At 39.4% G+C, this 19,584-nt stretch overlaps 2 protein-coding genes and 1 long non-coding RNA gene across 7 annotated transcripts in view; 1 reads left to right on the top strand and 2 right to left on the bottom strand.

Moving 5' to 3' along the window:
- Window positions 1–19,584, top strand: part of slc38a3b (solute carrier family 38 member 3b) — a 271,863-nt gene that overhangs the window by 52,315 nt on the left and 199,964 nt on the right. For 4 of the 5 annotated variants that reach the window (XM_084063414.1, XM_084063413.1, XM_084063415.1 and 1 more), the window contains one exon: window positions 333–6,368. In XM_084063414.1, coding sequence (XP_083919540.1) covers window positions 333–437 — 105 coding nt within the window. In that variant the 3' untranslated portion in view covers window positions 438–6,368. Of the gene's footprint in view, window positions 1–332; window positions 6,369–19,584 lie in introns of those variants that run through there. The other variant, XR_014601213.1, reaches the window with a different exon arrangement.
- On the bottom strand, window positions 8,382–11,232 carry LOC311049672. The gene is made up of 3 exons (XR_014601217.1): window positions 11,203–11,232; window positions 11,025–11,103; window positions 8,382–8,443 (listed from the first exon to the last, which is right to left on the bottom strand). It is a non-coding gene; the product is annotated as an uncharacterized lncRNA (long non-coding RNA).
- LOC311048413 (GTPase IMAP family member 8-like) overlaps window positions 11,637–19,584 on the bottom strand; it is a gene marked incomplete at its 3' end in the record, with an annotated part of 9,781 nt that continues 1,833 nt past the window's right edge. The window contains exons 2-6 of the mRNA XM_084061671.1: window positions 18,760–18,813; window positions 17,961–18,665; window positions 14,861–15,565; window positions 12,812–12,927; window positions 11,637–12,320 (exon numbers count right to left, since the gene is read on the bottom strand). Coding sequence (XP_083917797.1) covers window positions 11,637–12,320; window positions 12,812–12,927; window positions 14,861–15,565; window positions 17,961–18,665; window positions 18,760–18,790 — 2,241 coding nt within the window. The 5' untranslated portion in view covers window positions 18,791–18,813. The remainder of the gene's footprint in view (window positions 12,321–12,811; window positions 12,928–14,860; window positions 15,566–17,960; window positions 18,666–18,759; window positions 18,814–19,584) is intronic.

Below are 19,584 nucleotides of genomic sequence, written 5' to 3'. Positions count from 1 at the left end.
TTTGAGCTTGTAGATCTGCTATTTTTGAATAGCCAGAAGAAATCTAAACGGACACGGATGCGTTCGCGATCTTAATGTTTTAACCTACAGGGGGAAGTGTAAAGGGGAGCACAATATGCTCTGAAGAGATTTACCTTCCCATCATTTGAACATATAGAATTTTCTACCCAGCATGCTAGATTTAGCATATAATATACAGCGCTGCCTATACACATCATCATCATCATCACCTCTCAGTTGGTCTGGTATAATCTATTTGAGAACCACTGTTCTAGTTATTGATGAATAAGTACTATGGGCTAATGGGTGTTTTCTGTCTTCCTAACACACAGGCTACCTGTTTCGCAGCGTTGGGCGTCTCCTTCATGGTGATGAGCCTGAGCTTCATCATCATCGACTGGACAACAGGGGGTAGCCATTCTGCAGGTGGCCACTAGGGGGCCACTGCTCTGCTCATACGTATGTGTCCGGGTAGACTTAGGGATGGGTGATGATGACTACTGCAGAGCACACTACACAAACCATACGGACCTGATTCACACTGGGCTCCAGATCAGTGTACTGCTCAGCTACAACCGCCACACATATTTGAACCAAAATACATTTCATAGTAATCAGTGGTTCTCAAACATTTTCATGTCAAGGACCCCCACATTTATGTTGATGTGGGCGTGGACTCCCATCTGAAAAAGATTTCGTTCCAGGGACCCCCATAAGAGAGGCTTTCTCAACATTTGTCAACATAAAAAAAATGTATTAAAAAAAAAAAGCAGATCTACGAGCTCACAACACATTGTAACACACCGCATTGTGAGCTTGTACAGTAGATAGGCTATTTTTGAATAGCCCGAAATGTTTTAATATAGCTTAAGTGTTGACAACTGTTCCTCATTTTTGCCCCCCAAGGACCCCTGGGTGTCCCCATACCCCACTTTGAGAACCACTGTCACAATGACTCTCTAAAAGCAAATCTAAATCCTTTCTATTTAGAATGAGCGACCGCCCCGCCCCCGTCCATTGAGTTCAATGGACAGGTGGCGCCATCTTGGGAGGTTTTCAGCTATTACTTTCAATGGTGTCGATGTCACGTTCTCTTTCTATATAGCCAAGTATGGATTTATGCTTTTGGGACTAACGGTGATTAAGCAGGGTGTTTTTAAAACAAGTTGTTGTGACTAGGACAGTGTGTCCAATCCGTCCACGAAGGCCAGAAGAGGCCTATCCTGTAGCTATGGGTGCTACATTTCTTATAGTGGCCGCCTGACCCACCCATCTCCTGTTGCCTCCTATTTATTTATCTGTTTCAAAATCATGGATTTCAAGGTGACATTTTACACATTAACTGCAGCTAGTACTGTAGGTGAACTCATCAATATAATATAATGTAAAACTGATGACAGGAATACATCAGCAAACACACTATAAATGACTGAATAACGCAAAAGTTTTTTTTTTTTATATTACTGCGCTACTCAGCATAATCCTAATTGTCAGTTTAACTGGACTTATAAAGGTAAATATTGACGCTCTCAGGGTTAAATTGACAGTCAGGATGTGTCTGTGTAGCGTAGGGTGCTGCTGTAGCTCTGACTGGTCCATAGCATTATTGACTTCTCTCTGCCAGGGACTATGTTTTTCCTCATTGATCAGGTTTACAATGCCTACTGTAATTAAGTACGCTTCACAGAGACAAAGACAGTTGTAGGTTGTTGAAAGCCATTTTCTCCTTGGTGGGAAGCCTCTCAGAACCGAGAATCTCCCATTCATTCATTCAATCCATTTTCTATTGACCAAATCTGGTCAGGTGGCAGTATTGAGTGAATGGAAGTTTGTTTCTCTGTCTGGTGGATATATTTTATTTTATGGCCAAAAATAAGTGGATTTTACACTGCAGGTCCCACTGCAGCAAAGGTATATTAGGTAACTCACTACTTTAAAGGTCTGTTCTATAAGCATTATTATGCTCTTATAAGGCTTCATAACAGCCATTACCCAAAATGTTTATAATTATGCATAACAACTTATAACAAGGTTTATGAAGTAAATGCTGGTCATAATGCATTATAAGCTCAGTGGAACAGCACATTATAACTTCCATACGTAGTCAGTTATAAAGTGTCTTTATTTAGACACTTTATAACTGACTAAGTATGGTGGTTATATTGTACTGTGCCGCTGAGCTTATAATGTATTATTATAGACCCGACCTTTAAGTAAAGTGTTACCTTATAGTCTTTATTTTTACTATAGTGTCTTCTAAAGTCAATGAAACAAGTTATAGTCCCTTGCATAGCGTTGGGGAGAACTTGCTAACGCTATGGACCAGAGCTAGTGCTGCTGCGTGTTTGGGGGACTGTAGTCTGTAGTACAGTCAAGAGACTACTGTAGTCTGGGGTTGCCAGACGACTGTAAATACCCATCTACCGATGATACGTCTGGGGACTTCTAAATGCAAGATAAATGCTAGAACAGCAGTTCTAACAGACAAACGCCTACTGATTTGGCAACAATTACTAATTTTGAACAACAAAGGCTGTGATATTGTTCGTCTGTCTCTACCTGAGCGGCGCATTTACAGACTGACTTAGTTGTAAGTACTGCTTCACAGGGTTTGATTTGCTGGGGGGGGGTTACCACATAAACCCTGGCTTCCCTATTTTTGGCCCTAACAATTTTCAAGGCTTGTTAAAGGTGTTCAAAGATTTTTCTATCTACAAGCTCACATTTTGCCACATCGTGACTCATTGTGAGCTTGTTGTTAGGCTATTATCTCTATTTGTCTAGGGCTTAAGTGGTTAAGAAAATGCCACCCCCCTGTTTTTCTTTTAAACAAATTGAACCCCCAACCAGCACACAGCACACTTATTATTCTATCAGTATGTAACACAGGATAATTGCTTTAAAGTAATGCTGGCATAGAATGCAATGCACCTGTGGTGTTTTATTTACCAAAGTTATGTGTCATGTACAGAACATTTGAATCCACATATCATCCAACTTTCTACTTCAACCCTGGTGCCTTTAACATATGGAGCAGCACGCAGACATACTGGAAAAACAACTAAAACAAATAGAAGTTTATATTTATTTAACTACTATATCTATGTTTTTAATTTCACCACGAGCAAAATTTGCCAATGAACAGAATATTTAACTACAGTATACGATCTTTGATTAATGGTTTGTTATGATACTTGTGATACTTTTTTATGTGTGTTTGTTTGTCAATTTAAGATATAACTATTACAATTATTAGGAAAAATGTGAGAAATATATAGATGCCGTAAGGATTTTAAAACTTTGTTAAAATAATTGTATGATTTGACGCTAATGTAACACCAGTAACAACCTGTGATCCTTGTGATCTCAGTTTTCCCTAAACGTATTGGCTTGAATTAATATGATAATAATGATAACATATTATACAATTGGCTACATTTGATTGTCTTTTGTTATTGTGATATTTCTTCTCACTTTCGATTTATCAAATGAACCCTATAGCCTCCCTATTCTGGGCATGTCATAGTCGGCGATCATTCGGCGAAAACTAGGCGAATGTTCGGCAAAATGAGTATCTCGTCTCTGTCTGGTGGAAATATGTCCAAAACTCTTACTTTTCAGGATATAAAAATATCATAAATAGCAGATCGACAAGCTCAAAATCAAAATAATGTACTATACCAAAATAGACCATCATTTTATACTCAACATTTGTAAAAAGAAAATGAAAATGAAAATGAAAATAAATAAATAGTGAAAATATTTCCACAGTTCTTGAAAATGTTATTGCTATTGCTATTTAGAAAATGTCAAATAATTGCGATTAGGCGATTATGTAATAACTGTGACAGGCCTAGTCCACAGATTTGAAAACCAATCCTGATACAATCCCATATGAAGGAACGCCCTAAAGTCTTTGCATTGGTTCTGTGATGCATTTATTTTAATTTCCAAATAGTTTCCACCCAGTTTTAGCTCATTCGTTACATTTTAGATGAAAAATGTCATCAGACATATCAGTAGACAGAGATCTCTGATTGTCTGGCTACGTGAGACTACCTTGTGAACGTGTAGAATTCTCGACATGCTCTTTTCGCTCATAGGCTCTATGCACAGCAGCCATATTGGAAAGAAATTGGGCGTCTTCCTTATTCCCTTCACAGGTGTTACCAATGATTCTAATGAAGGCTCTGTTCCATTTAGTGTAGCACAGTGGTTCTCAAACTTTTTAATTTCAGCGACCCCCATAACTCGAGAGTGTACAAATGGAACCATTTGTACACTCTCAGAGTTACACACCCGCAAGGTGCCATTTGGAACCCCCTCAAGGAACCATGGTCCACACTCTGTTTGACCAGAATGGAACAGAGCCTTCATTAGTATCATTGGTATCACCTGTGAAGGAAGTAAGAAGAGGCCCAATTTCTTTTCAATATGGCTGCTGTGCATAGAGCCAATTGTCTGTACATCAAAGTATATAGGGTTCAAGTGGTTAATATTGGTGCCTGCCAAATCGTCCCGCAATGATACGCGTTTGAAGTCATTGTGTTGGAGGTGAGCTCTAGTCCAGTCGTGTCCTAGGTGTTGGCATGGTGAACTGTGATGCTGTGGGGGAAACCCCTGCAGCACTGTGATATTGGATTGTCTCAGAGCTTTATATTCGTGATGATATTATTGTAATACTGTGCATGATGACATCGTGCAGTGCAGTGTATTGACGTGCAGTGTTGTACTGTGGTGATTTGTACTTGAGATGCAATGAAAACCATAAACTGGACACAGCAGATGAACTGCAGAACACTGCTTGCAACACACACATCACATTACGGACAGCGCTTGATCGTTTAGATCAGTGGTTCTCGAACATGTTCATGTCGAGTACCCCCAAATTGATGTGCATTTGGCCATGGACCCCCCCCCATCTGAAAAGATCTCGTGCCCAGGGACCCCATCAGAGAAGATTCGTGAGGTTAACATTTTTCAAAATGATTCCAAATATTTCACAAGCTCACAGTGCGTCGCCTTGTGAGCTCGTAGACGGGCAATTTTTCAAATAGCCGAATCATAAAATAGGGTTAAAGTGGTTAAACTGTTCCTCATTTCGCTGGGGACCACCAGGGAGCCCCCTCAAGGACCCCTGGGGGTCCCCAGACCCCACTTTGGGAACCACTGGTTTAGCGATCGTGTAGAACAAAACGTACTAGACATGAATAAGCATATTCCGAGGTCACAGACCAGCCAAAATGTAGTACAAAATGTCATGTGTCATGTGTAAACCAATGCATCTTTTGAAATGTTTTCTTTTTCTTCTCCCTGTTCTTTTATTTCAGAATCATGTTGTTTCACTTTGATTGTAAACAAAGAAATGTTTTGTGTGTTTATCAGACTCGGTCCCTTGCTTTCCCCCCCCCTTATCTTGTCAGTGGATATGATGGAAAGGAATGGATAAGCCTGAGCTCTCAACGTTTCCCATTAGAGCTCGACGGATGCTAGATTTTGGAGAGTCCTTAGACCACTGATTAACGATGTGTTGACCAATATGGTCAAAAGGGCAAAATCAATTCTAATCAATTTGTAAAACTGAGATTTGATTAGTTTAGCAAAAGTAGAACATTTTAAAATAGCTCAACTACAAGATCACAACTTGTTAGCTTGTAGATCTGCTATTGTTGAAAATGTTGTAAAAGTGGTAAAAAAAACGTGACAAAGTCGGTTGCATAATTGTCGATACCGATGTCCTCAAAAAAGTAATGGCCGACGAATCGGCCAACCGACATGATGGTCTGGCCCTACTTTGCATCCCGACGCGTTGAGAGCTTGTAGGTCTGTTCTTTTCGGCGTGCAACGTGGGCACGCGACGGAGCACAAATCAGGCAAAATGGCAAATTATGCCCCACTGTACGATGATGTTGTCGCGACATAGCCGATCTATAAGCTTCTAACAGCTTGAGCTTCTAGATATCGGCCGATTTAGGCGTGCGATATCGTCGTACATCAGAGTAAGCCTAGGCTATAAATTAAGCATTATTATTCACTGTCTGGGATTGTGCCAAAATCGCAACTTACTACCTAAAACTTTGAAATGCCTATCTTTGTAACTGAACTAGTAGAGCAGTTTTAATACTAGAACCAATTATAGCAAACATACCTTTTTATGTATTCTGAATCAACAATATTTTATTAAAGTTCTTCAGAGGTTTATACAGCTATGGAAATGACCGGACTATGAGTAAAACAAAGTTATATGTATTGTAGGACGGTAAGAGTTGGCTTTATATAAATAATGTATATAAATGTAAACCATTTATATTTGTGATGCATATGCTGCTTGTAAAGTGTAAATAAATAGCAGGGATAGTTTTAGTTTGGCAATAAAACAATTGTAGATGTTTTTACACTTGTGTCTGCTATTCTTGTATTACCCCTCCCACCATCTTTTTTTTTTTTTTACTGTAGCCTAAAAGTCACTTCGAAACACATCAACAATATCATTGTTTTGTTATTGTTAATCATCTGTATAGATAGTAAACATATTTTAGTAAAATATATTACATTTAAGAAAAAATATTTCCAGTATTGTACTTTACATGGAGCAGTGATTTATTTCCTGACGGATACATTAATGTGTACATTTATATACAGGATGGTAAAACAACACTGAACATAAAACATAAAACGATACACTTGAGTTTGTAAAAAATATTGTAATAATGTTGCAATACATGTTCTCTTCAATGAAAGCTCACATGGTAGTAAATGTATTGTAACATGTTCAGAGTCCGACTGATGTGGGATTTGTTTGACCAATAGAGATTTAAGAAATGGACAATTCACCAGCAACATGTAGTCCTTGACTGAATTATGGAAATATCAGCCTGATATATCAGCTGGATGATATGTCGGTCAGGCTAGATACATTTTCTTATACTTAAAGCAGACTTATTGAAATGAACAACAATGCCCATCACTAGTTGTGCACTTGTAGATCTGCTAATTTGTCGTGTGTCACTGGCGTGCAATAAAGTATAAATCAAGCCTAATGTTTCATCTATGAAACATCTTAATCTCTCACACTCATCACATCAGCGTCTGCCTGGCTGGGAGCTATAGTACTCATGGTGTCATGTCCTGAAGAGGGCGCTATGGGTCCAGGATGTCTCTTCAGCCAATCAGAGACCTTGGCAGGTGACCAGCGGTATGTTCCACTCACTGGAACAGAAGACAACAGACAGCAAGACATTTACAATGATAATAAAAACACACCTGGATGTGAAAACCCTGCAGCCCAGCACAACATCTCTACATGTCTCTGTTCCTCACATAATTACGTCATTTTGACCTTTGACCTTTTACACCCAAAAGTTAATCATTTCTTCAAGGCAGCCTACTGATCATACCCTCCAAATTTCATGAAAATCCACTCGTCCATTCTTGTTATTTTATGCAAGGACGCATGCATGCATGCACATACATACACATTTTAGTACATGTAGTAATTCATGTCCACATAAGAGGATAAAAGTAAGACTCACTACTTGGTTCTTTTGGCTCCATCATCACAAACTTCAACATCCTCTCTATCACCTCCTCCTCTCTCTTCTTCCATTCTTCCGGTGTTAAAGTCTTCTTCTTTCCTGTCAGTCTTTCAAACAGTGTCTTCTGTCGTGTCTCATGTGATGAAGATGAAGGTCCAAAGTGTCCTCTGTAAGAAGACTGAAACACAACAGTGTACGTTAATACAAGATCCATCAAACAGCATTAAACAATAGACTTGAGCTTGTACAAATATTATAATAACATTTCAATACATGTTCACTTCAATGAAAGCGCATAGTTGTAAATGTATAAAATGTTTAGACCAGAGCATGACTAATATGTGCGATTTTTGTGACCAATATCGACAGGTGAGACAGGGAAAATTCACTGACAAAATGTAATTCGAAAATATCAGCCCGATATATAACGCCAGGATGGTATATCAATCGGCTGTATTTAAATCTGATTATCTTTTTTATACAACCAACAATAGAAAAATGTCATCAAATATATTTTAATTTGTAATCAAAGCTCTTAGTTATCAACAGATAGGCCTACTTACTGTACATCAATAAACATGATTAACTAAATATAATGAAATATTAATAAAGACGTACTGTACATGTAAGAGACAGGGAGGAAAAAGGAACAAATATTACTGTGTTCTTAAAATGATCACATATGATGTAAAAAATACCATGAATAAAATCAAAATAAATCTCTTACAAGGATCATTTATGATATGAAATATTCTGTAAAAAATAAATAAGAATAAACATGAGTGTGATTGATGTCAAATTAAGTTTAATCTATGAAACATCTACCTCTCTCACACTTACATCAGTGTATGTCAGGCCGGAAACTTTACTCATGGTGTCAAATCCTGAAGAGCGTGTTTCACCACTCACTGGAACAGAAGACAACAGACAGCAAGACATTTACAATGATAATATGAAACATTATGTCACTTTGACCTTGAACTCTTCCACACAAAAGTTTATCTTTTTGTAGCACTGGCCCTTTAAGGAAAGTGCATAAAGAGGGGTGGCCATGTTTGTGGCCTCCTGTCTAGCCAGAAGCCTGGTTGGAGTGTTTGTGAGAGAGACCTGGAGGCATGAGGGGTACAGACTAATTCTCGGTAAGACAATCTGAAACAAATGTTTTTTTATAACTCATTGTAACAATAGTATATACATAAGAGTTTAGATAGGCTGACAATATTAGGCCTGTGTATATATATATATATATATATATATATATATATATATATATATATATATATATATATATATATATATATATATATATATATATATATATACACACATACACACACACACACACACACACACACACACACACACACACACACACACACACACACACACACACACACACACACACACACACACACACACACACACACACACTATTTAGACTGAGTGCAATAGGGTTGACTGAGGACAGAGCTATACTGGGCCATTAAGTAGCATTGCATGATTTTGACTTTGGTTTTGCTTATTTGTAGTTTTGTTTTGATTTGCTTATTTGCTGATTTGCTTTTGGTTACTTATTTACTTTATTTTCTTTTGGATTTGATTTGTTTAATTTCTGTATATTTAGTTTAGAGGCCCCGAAGCCCTTACCCTTATTGCCCCTTTGCTTCTTGAGTTTAGTCCCTTTTGCAGAACTCTAATACTAACCGCTTTATTCCTTTCTGTATTTTAACCTGACTATTTTATACCAATTGTTGAATAAACTTGACACATTTGATACATCAGCCTCTGGTTCTGTTAATTCTGAACCCGTACCTTCCTGGGGAACCTTACCTTGTTCAGTCCTATATATCTATATACAGTATATGGTTGATGTGTTTAAAGGATCCCTCACTCCTATATGTGTGGGTGGCGTAGTCATTGCTTTATATCCCCCTGCTACATTTTCATGGCAGCATACTGATCATTTGTTACAAGTTTCATGAAAATACACCCATCCATACTTATGTAATTTGTATTTATACACAAACGCACATTTCACATCTTTATTTGTGTTCACATTTAACAAAAACATCTTGAACACAAACATTAGTAGATGCACAGGCTTGGGAAACTCAACAACAAGTATTTCAGGATATAGATCACAGATACAGGAATCGCCTCCTCCATATATGGCGACTGGCAATTATCACAGACACTGAACAGAATTTAGCCAATGCCTTAGCTCTTGGCTTGGGCATTCCTTGCTATCTGCAGGCCTCTCACAACTCATTTATGGATATTAGCCTACAAGGCTTCCAAATATGAACACAAGCAGTTTACATTTGTAACCAAGCCGTATAATAACATCCTTAAGGCGTTGGTACTTTAGCACCTAGGTAAGGAATGCCTCTTCAGACTCTGGTCAAATGTACATGCCACTTCCAAAATGGTCACTTCTCTACTGTCCTTATCAACAACAACATCTGGTGTTTTAGCTGTATTATCAGAAAAGGCATCGTTTTCATTATTGCACAGTTGGAACATGGTTGTTGAAACACAAGAGTGCTTATACATTTTGGCAGATGATGAAACCTATGAACTTATGTCCTTAAGGTCAACAATTCTGTCGTGCCTAGCAATGTACATTCCCTTATATACGTACATAGCAGCCATTCAGAATATGTGACAGAGTTTCAGTAACTGGAGTGTGGTCATGGTGCAGAAAATGAGGAGGAAACCTATTAGGGAACCACAGAGAAAGATTGCGTCTGGTTGGAAAGACCTGTAATCTGGCTTTGACTGTAAATGTGACTATCCTCATCAACTGCATATTTTTTAAATATTGTATGAGAGAGTGTGATCTGCAGCAGGAATTCAGGCAAGCTAGCTTACCATGTAGTTTTAAACCAGTCCAGTGTTGTTGTTGTTTTTGCTGTTGTAACATTACATGGTACCTCTGTGTATTGACTGGTGATAAATGATGTTCTGTATCAATAACAGTAGCCCTTACTGAGATCTCATCAAACTGGCAATTGGTAATAATGTCCTCAGAAACAACTACAAACTAGTGTCCGAGTCAGGTCGAACCCAGAACAGGGATACGCCAGTTCTCACACAGAGGTCACACACACACACACACACACACACACACACACACACACACACACACACACACACACACACACACACACACACACACACACACACACACACACACACACACACACACACACACACACACACACACACACACAATTAGAAAATCAACAGAAGCCATCTCCATAAGAAGCTGTATCTACATATTTCTACTTTTTATGTTTTTCCTAAATGAATGCCCTAAGTAGTGAAAATATGTGTCTGTTGGTTTTATAAATATTGAACCAATAAGAAGTATTAACGAGCTTGTGACTAAATAACTACCCATTGACAGGGTATTCTTTTTTTCCTGAAAAGTAACAGTATTGAACATGCAAGGTTTTGATATGCTGTAAACAGGATATTGACACTCACTGCTTGGAGTAAACAACTGCATGCTGTTCCTTCTCCTGACAGCGGGTAGGGTTGATTCTACTGGCTCCTTCACCACAGACTTAAAACAGAATAAAACATAAAGTAATGGATTAACTTTTTGTTTTATTGTTGTTTTTCTATGAAGATGCTATGAAACATCTTCCTGTCTCACACTTACATCGGCATCAGCCTGGCAGGAAGCTTCACTCATGGTTCCAACTCCTGAAGAGTGTGTTCCACCACTGACTGCAACAGAAGACAACAGACAGCAAGACATTTACAATGGTAATAAAAACACACCTGGATGTGAAAACCCTGCAGCCCAGCACAACATCTCTACATGTCTCTGTTCCTCACATACAGTATGAACCATTATGTCATTTTGATCTTGACCTCTTCCACCCAAAAGTTCATCATCTCTTCAAGACAGCCTACAGAGCGTTCCCTTCAATTTGTGTACACACACACACACACACACACACACACACACACACACACACACACACACACACACACACACACACACCCCTTCACATCTGGTAGACTCTGATGTTCTCCTAAGACACGCACGCGCGCACACAGACAGACAGACAGACAGACAGACACACATTGCTACTCACTAACGGGAGGAAACTCCATGCTCTGGTCATCCTCTAGGTCTAGGCCCATGTTGTTCCTTCTCCTGACAGCTGGCAGGGTTGGTTCTTCTGGCTTCAACATCCTCTCTATCATCTCCTGCTCTCTCTTCTTCCATTTCTTTTCTGTTAAGGTTTTCTGTCCTTTCAGTCTTTCAATCAGGGTCATACGTCTCGAAGGTCCAAAGTGTCCTCTGTCCCTCATCACCATGTATTCTATTTTCTCCATCAGTTCTCCTACCTCTGAAATGTCCCACTTGTTGAACAGGAGAACATGGTACCTGTAGCCACATTTATCCAGGATCCACCTCAGAGGTTCTCCTTCAGACTCTATGTACTCCTCAACACATCTCTGTCCCAGCCACCATCCCCATGTGAACAGAACCAGAGTGCGTCTCCAGACTCTGTCCCCCAGCAGCTCCATGTGTTCCCCCACGGATCTCCTGTCAGCTTTAGAGAAACTGTACCTGACATCAACAGTCAACAGGACAGCATGGAGTTCACGAGAACACAGAGTCACACCGTGTAGAAGGACGTCTTTGATCTTCTGTGATGGAGGTGTAGTCGACCAGTCTGGACAGTTCACCACACTCACTTTTCTTCCAGCAACTTGTCTCTGTTGTCTGACACATTCTGTCAGTTTAGTCTGGGTTTTGAACTCCTGGAATATGAAGTTTACTGTATGTTAGTCATAATAATCAAAACAAAACATTTACTCATCGTGACACATTGTGAGCTTGTAGATCTGCTATTTTACACTAACTTTGCACGATAGTGTTGTGTGACGAAGTATAAAGTAACCCTAAATGGTTAATCAATGCGGTGATATATTATATTTCTTTTATATATATAAAGAAATCTGCACAACTTGATTATTTGATTAATTGAAAAAGTAATTGATAATAAATGCTACAGAAATAATTCATACTCTTTGCAGCCCTAGTTAACTGTTGCTGTTATTTATTCAGTTTACTTCCATACAGTAGCTCTATGCTGGTACCGATTATTAACCCACATGATCAATTATCATTCATGACAGCAGACACTTTTACATTATCTTCAGAAAACAGATTTGATCACTTTACTGTTTACTTACTTTGAGTGAAGTAATTCATTATACATGTAGCATAACATTCCTATAATATTATTCACCTTGTGTGGAGTATGTTTGAACACAGTCTCCTGCAGTATGTGATTTCCAGTTTTGCTCCTCTGATCCTGTTCTCCACCAACCAACATCACCTTCACATCTGGTAGACTCTGATGTTCTACTGAGACACACACGCACGTGCACACACACACACACACACACACACACACACACACACACACACACACACACACACACACACACACACACACACACACACACACACACACACACACACACACACACACACACACACACACACACACACACACACACACACACACACACTACATTAGTTCAGTTTACACTGATTTAGGATTGGATCCATTGATTCAGCTAAATTAGTCATTATATAAATGTATAACAATTCGACTAAACTGACCAAAGAAGAGTAAAAATAATGTATCAACTAGAAAAAGTGCTCCTCGGAGCACAAGTCTCCGCCAGCAGACTTGTGTTGGGAATGTTGGGAATGTTCTAATTCTTATGTTCTAATTCTTACAAAAAATAGAACATGTTACTGTGTCATAGTAACATGACACAAGTGTCCTATCCGTCTGTATAACTGTCCTATCCGTCCTGTCTGTATAAGTGTCCTATCCGTCCTGTCTGTATAAGTGTCCTATCCGTCCTGTCTATGTAAGTGTCCTATCCGTCCTGTCTGTGTAAGTGTCCTATCTGTCCTGTCTGTGTAAGTGTCCTATCCAATTATTACAGTATCCGCCATTTCTCAGCCATTTCGTGATTATTCCTGTCTTACCTCACTTTGAAAGAGGCTAAGACTCTTCCAAAGTGACATATGTATTTATAGGCCGCTATACGTCACTAGCCAATCAGATCACACTATTTCACCGTATTGTCACGTGTCACGTGAGGCTTGACCAATGTTAGCTTGGCCGAGGTTGGGGGACGGAAAGTGAAAACAATGTCTCCTGGCGGAGACAATAATTTGAAGTTATACTGAATATTATATAAATTATGCAAATGTGTTGAGAAAATACTTGAATTAAATCACCAATGTATCAATCTGTTGGTCATTAGATCAGTTCAATGGAGGTAGAAGTACTCAAATATTGTACTTGAGCAAAAGTAGAAATACCACAGTGTACAAATACTGTTTGTACAGACATTTTTACTTAAGGAAAACTTCAAAAGTATTAGGATCAAAACACTAAAGGTAAAATGACTCATTATGCAAAATGGCATACAAATCAGAATAATAAATATGAGTTTATTACATTATAAGTATTGATGCTTTAACGTGTGTCTGGTAAAGGAGGAGATTATTTTAACTGCTTTAATACTGCTACCCCTTATCATACTATAGTCCTATCTTAATATAATAATGCTCCTAATGTATGTATTGCTTATCATTTATTATTTATCTCAATTTGCATACAGTAAATATACTCATATAACAGGGGTCTTCAGCGTTTTTCAGGCCAAGGACCCCTTAGCTGATATAATAATTAAGCAGGGACCCCAATACTTGGATGTTGTGCTGCAGATTAAACTTTTCATAGATCTCATACTGTAGATAGTTTCATAGATTTGTTTGACAACACTATCATCAATTTTGTGTGAATGAATGTTTGTTTATACATTATCTTATCTATTAATATGTTGGATTCATGTTAATGTGTACTTTCAGACATTTAACCACTTAAACCCTCAAAACTGAGTTTTTGGCTAATGTTCGCCTCAGAATAGGGATGCTAGGGTTCAAGTGGTAATTGTAAAAAAAAAAGTTCCAATCACAGAAAGTGATTGGCGGCCCCCCTGTTGTAACTCTGAGGACCCCCTAGGGGTCCCAGACCCCGTGTTGAAGACCCATGACATTAAGCTTTATTTGTAAAGCATCTGGTTGTAGAATGTGGCGCAATATTGAGAACATACATTATTAATCTATATAAAAGTGGCCAAGGACAGTGAGACAGACTGACACACACACACACACACACACACACACACACGCGCGCGCGCGCACAGACACGTGCACGCACGCACGCACGCACGCACGCACGCACGCACGCACATTTGTTAAACATCACCTTTAAACACAGCTTTCAGAGCAGTTCTTTGTCTGTGTGTCTTGGTCATGAATGTCTGGACATGTTCCTCTATGGTTTTCTTCCTCTCTGACAACGTTTCTGAAACATCTCCAGCATCTTCATAGTGTCCACCTCTGTTTCCTGTCACCATCTCCTCTATCTTCCCCAGCAACTCTGTGACCTGAGTGTCATCTCTCTTCTGATTGTTGAAGATATGATACCTGTTCCCACATTTGTCAACAAGCCAGCAGAGGTCTTCTCCTTCAGCCTCAATATGCTGCTCGATGCTTGTGTCTCCCAGACAGTCTCCCTTGGTGAACAGTACTATAGCATGACTCCACACTCTCTGTGACAAAAGTGTCATATGTTCCTCTAATGCTACTCTCTCTGCTTTGGTGAATGCTCTATTAAGAGGAACCATCACAAGAACAGCATGTGGTCCAGGAGGACAGAGACACACACTGTTCTGGATCTCCAGTTGGTCTATCTCTGAGGTGTCCTGTAGTGGACTGTTGTACCACCAGCCTGGTGAGTCCACCACTGTCACATGTCTCCCTGATACTTCACCATGTCTCACCTCACACTGCACTGACCTCTGACCTGACTGATTAACTTTCAAAACATTTCCTCCCAGCATGGTGTTTCCTGATGAACTCTTCCCAGAATACTGCCTTCCAAACAACACAATCCTGAGGTCAGTCAGTCCTGTCAAAGAAAACATTGTTTACTTTTACTTTGACAGCTTCTTATTTAACCACTTAGGACATATCATTATTTCAAAATTAAAAACACAACAAATAGTGAAAATATCAGATCTACAAGCTCACAACAACACAATGTGTTGTGTTGTAAGCTTGTAGATTTGTTGGGAAATTTCCACGTACAGTACTAGAGTCTCGGGGGGGCTTTGCCCCCCGAGACCCCAGCCGCTGCGCGGGGCTCTAGGGCTGTGAGGGCGCGCTTATTTTGGGGTGGCAAAATGGTGGGATAGGACTGTCCAAAAGTTAAAAAAAAAAAAAAAAAAAAAAAAATTGGAAAAAATGTATATATTTATTTTTTACGTGGGGGTCCGCGGACCCCCTGGTGGGCCACGGACATCCTGGGAGTGTTGGAACCCCCGAGGACCCCCCTGGAACATGGCGGACCCCTTCGGCTGTTTTTTTTTTTTTCATGAAGGTGGTTGCTTGTTTCTGTCGCTTGTTTTGAAAACCTGGCATCCCGACTGGCATCCCTGGTGTTTTGCTAACCTCGCTAACCTCGCGTCAGCAGTCTTTCCAGTTTCCACCTCGGAGGAAATAAAAGGTAACGCAATGGTGTAGACGAAATTGTGTCCGCCTCGCGGTGTTTGGGTCTCGCTGGGCGGTGGTCAGCGATGACGCTAAGGAACAACATGGCCGACCGTAATGTTGTGAGTTTGTGTTGGCCGCAATTAATTATGCTTCGAGGGGGCAGATGTGTGCTGAGCAGTGAGAAGTGGCCTACAGGCTGCGGGAAGTAATTGTGCGCGTTGTGGCTTGTGTTGTTAGTGACATTAATATGTTGTTTTTGTGTTTAGTCCGACACAGTGACACGGGGATTTTTTGGGTTTTGGGTTTTGCAATGTATTATAGGTTACCAACCTGCCCAAATTAGGCATGCCAGGATTGATATGATTAAGAAACAAGGCTCCAGTTGTTCTGTTGTTCATGTTGTTCTTAGTATCTATTAATGAAATTGCTGCTTATTTGATTAATTTATCTACAAGCTCACAACAAGTCTGCGACATGTTGTGAGCTTGTAGAATGACATACTAAAATTACATAAAAGGACACCAGTCCCTCTATCTTACATTGTAGTTTTTACGAAATTGTAAATATATTTGGTCCTAGTTTTAGTCATCATAGCTTAGTTTTTATTTAGTTTTTGTCAGTGAAAGAAGGTAGTCGAACATTTTTCGCCCTAGTTTTAGTTGACGAAATTAACACTGCTTGTCATAAAAAAACAGCCTGTGTTCCAATGTATACTGTAATGTAATTATTATTTAGTCATTGGTTAAGCAAGGGATAATGCATGGGGAGGTAGTCATTATTGAAATTTAAAGCCCGACAGGGCGATTAACCACCGAGGCGCATTATCCCGCTTATTACACGGCTACTTAATAAATACATAAATACATTTACCCAAAAGTAACAACAAAACGAAGTATTTCCTTGCTTACGGCAATGAAAGTATTCCATAAGTATTGGGCTGGGCGGACAAGTTCGCCTCGCAAAAACAAATGACGAAATGGAAAAAAACTCGCCCCAAAACACACTCGCCCCCCATTCTATTTACTGCCGATTTGCCTGTAATACCGCCGGATTTGCCCCGGGGCGACTGTGTTTTGGGGCGAGCGTTTTGGTATTCCCCCGCTGTTGTGCCACGATAAACAAGGAAGCGCAGTGGATCAAATAGATTCTCGGTTATTGCATCGTCTATTTCTCACTTCAAATGTTTTCAAAAACATTCTTGAGAGCAACGTTTAGTTGTAAATGACATTGTTTGTTTGTTTACATGGCTGTCATGTTGGATAAAGCATAAAACCAAGCAGCACAGGTTGACATGAGCAGGTGTTCTGAGTCTCTGATTACACAGCGGTCCGTTATAGAGCTCATCGGTCATTATCCAGAAATAATGACCGATGACTGACCAATCAGAATCGAGCATTCAACCAAGCCGTGTAATAAATATTTATAAAACCCTCAGACAGAATTAACCACTTTCATCAGGTCGCAATGCAACGTGTAGTGAGCTTGTAGATCTGATATTTTTGCTACTTTTATGTGAAACTGTAGTATGACAAAGTAAGGCATTCATTTACAGAATAAGATATATGAGGTTTCTGCCCAGTAGCGATATGTTGTACGCACACACACACTTTCACGGGAGAAAGCGATAAGGCTATATTTAATGAGCCTATAGGAGAAACATGGAGTATGACAAATCTGTCTCGGGAACACTAGATTTTTAAATGTTCTCATTCACATTTCTCTGACAGACAGTCAGACAGACAGACATGAGTGCATGAATCTCCTGGCAGAGAATAATTAAATATTATTTTTTACAGTAAAACAAAACATACCAGTATCTTTTTGAAGTCCAGTTGTTAGTTTCTGAGCATCTGCCCTCCTTTGTTCTGCTCTTCTGCTGATAGTTCTCTCCATCTCCTTCAGTTCCTCTGAGACGTGTTTTTCTGTCTCATAGTGACAACCATTCCTAGTCACCATCTGATCTATCTTCTCCATCAGCTTTCTGACCTGATCTCCTGTGTCAGTAATGTTAAGAACATGGAAGCGGCCTTCACATTTCTCAATAAGATATCTTAAGTCAGAGTTAGATCTAATGAGATTAGGTCTCATTTTGTTTTTATCAGCTACAGTGAACACCACAATAGTGTGTCTCCACACTTGGTTACTGAGGAGAAGACTCAAATGCTCCTCTACTGACATCCCTGTTCCTACATGTGTGTTGTCTAATGGCATCACTAGGACAAATGCATGGGGTCCTGGAGGACACAGATTCACACTCTGATGGATTTCTAACCGAGTCAGTTTTGGGGTCAGATCTAGGGGTAAAGTAGACCTCCATCCTGGAGTGTCGACCACAGTGACCTGTCTACCAGACACTTCCTCTTGTCTCATGACACTTTTGACTGTTCTTCTGTTTGTTTCAAAAACATATCTGCCCAGGATTATGTTCCCTAATGAACTCTTTCCACTGGGTCGATCTCCAGGTCGTCTTCCCCCGATCAGAACAATTCTCAGTTCTGTTGGTTTGCTGTTCTTCCCTGGTTGGAAAAATAAATATTATATTAATAAAGATCACAGATGTAACTATACCAGTGTCATTTTGCTGTTTTCATGTGTTTTAATAGAACTCACCTATGATGGAAGCTGAGGTTCCACTGGCCATCCTGTCTACAGCTGTTGTTTGAACTGTAAAACAGTAACATGCAGTAAGTCACAATAATCTGCTGTTATTATAGTTTTGTTGTACTGTTGTATCAAACATTTGACAATATAGACCTCACACATTCAGCTTCAGCTGCACTAAGTATTACTCTTACAGTATATGAAGTGAACTATTTACACTGAATTGATCTGTGTGCGTGCGTGCGTGCGTGCGTGCGTGCGTGCGTGCGTGCGTGTGCGCGTGCGTGTGTGAGAAATACACACTATACCACTGTTTGTGATTTAAGTGTACAGAGACCACATGATTATTCTTAGTTCATAAATGAATATTATGTCACAACAATCAGATGTGTGTGATAACAATAGACATTATGTCCAATAGGTTGCATTTAGATCAGTGATTAAACCTTACATGATATAAACAGATATTATTTTCTACTAAATACTTTCACTGTAATCTTCCCTGTTGCTCAAGAAGCTCAATAAGTTTGTTTTTATATGTATGTCAGCTTATTATCATTATTATTGTAGAATGTATGTGTTTTCATTTATGTAGTTAATAAAAGGATTATCTTTACCCTAGGCCTGGGGTGTGGAAACTACACTATTTATAAAATGAATCATATTTAAAAACAACACATTTGCTTGTAACATACAGTAGAGCCTACGCCCCAAAGCTCAGATGTACAACTTCATCAACTTTAGGTAGTTCACTGTCCTGCCGATTGCACCAACAGTTAATACAATAAGTACATACTGTAAACCATAAACATAACTAATAACAAAACTGTTACA

Source organism: Gymnoscopelus microlampas (genome assembly GCF_963454915.1).
Source record: "Gymnoscopelus microlampas genome assembly, chromosome: 7".
NCBI lineage: Eukaryota > Metazoa > Chordata > Actinopteri > Myctophiformes > Myctophidae > Gymnoscopelus > Gymnoscopelus microlampas.
This window is presented reverse-complemented; position numbering and strand designations above follow the sequence as displayed.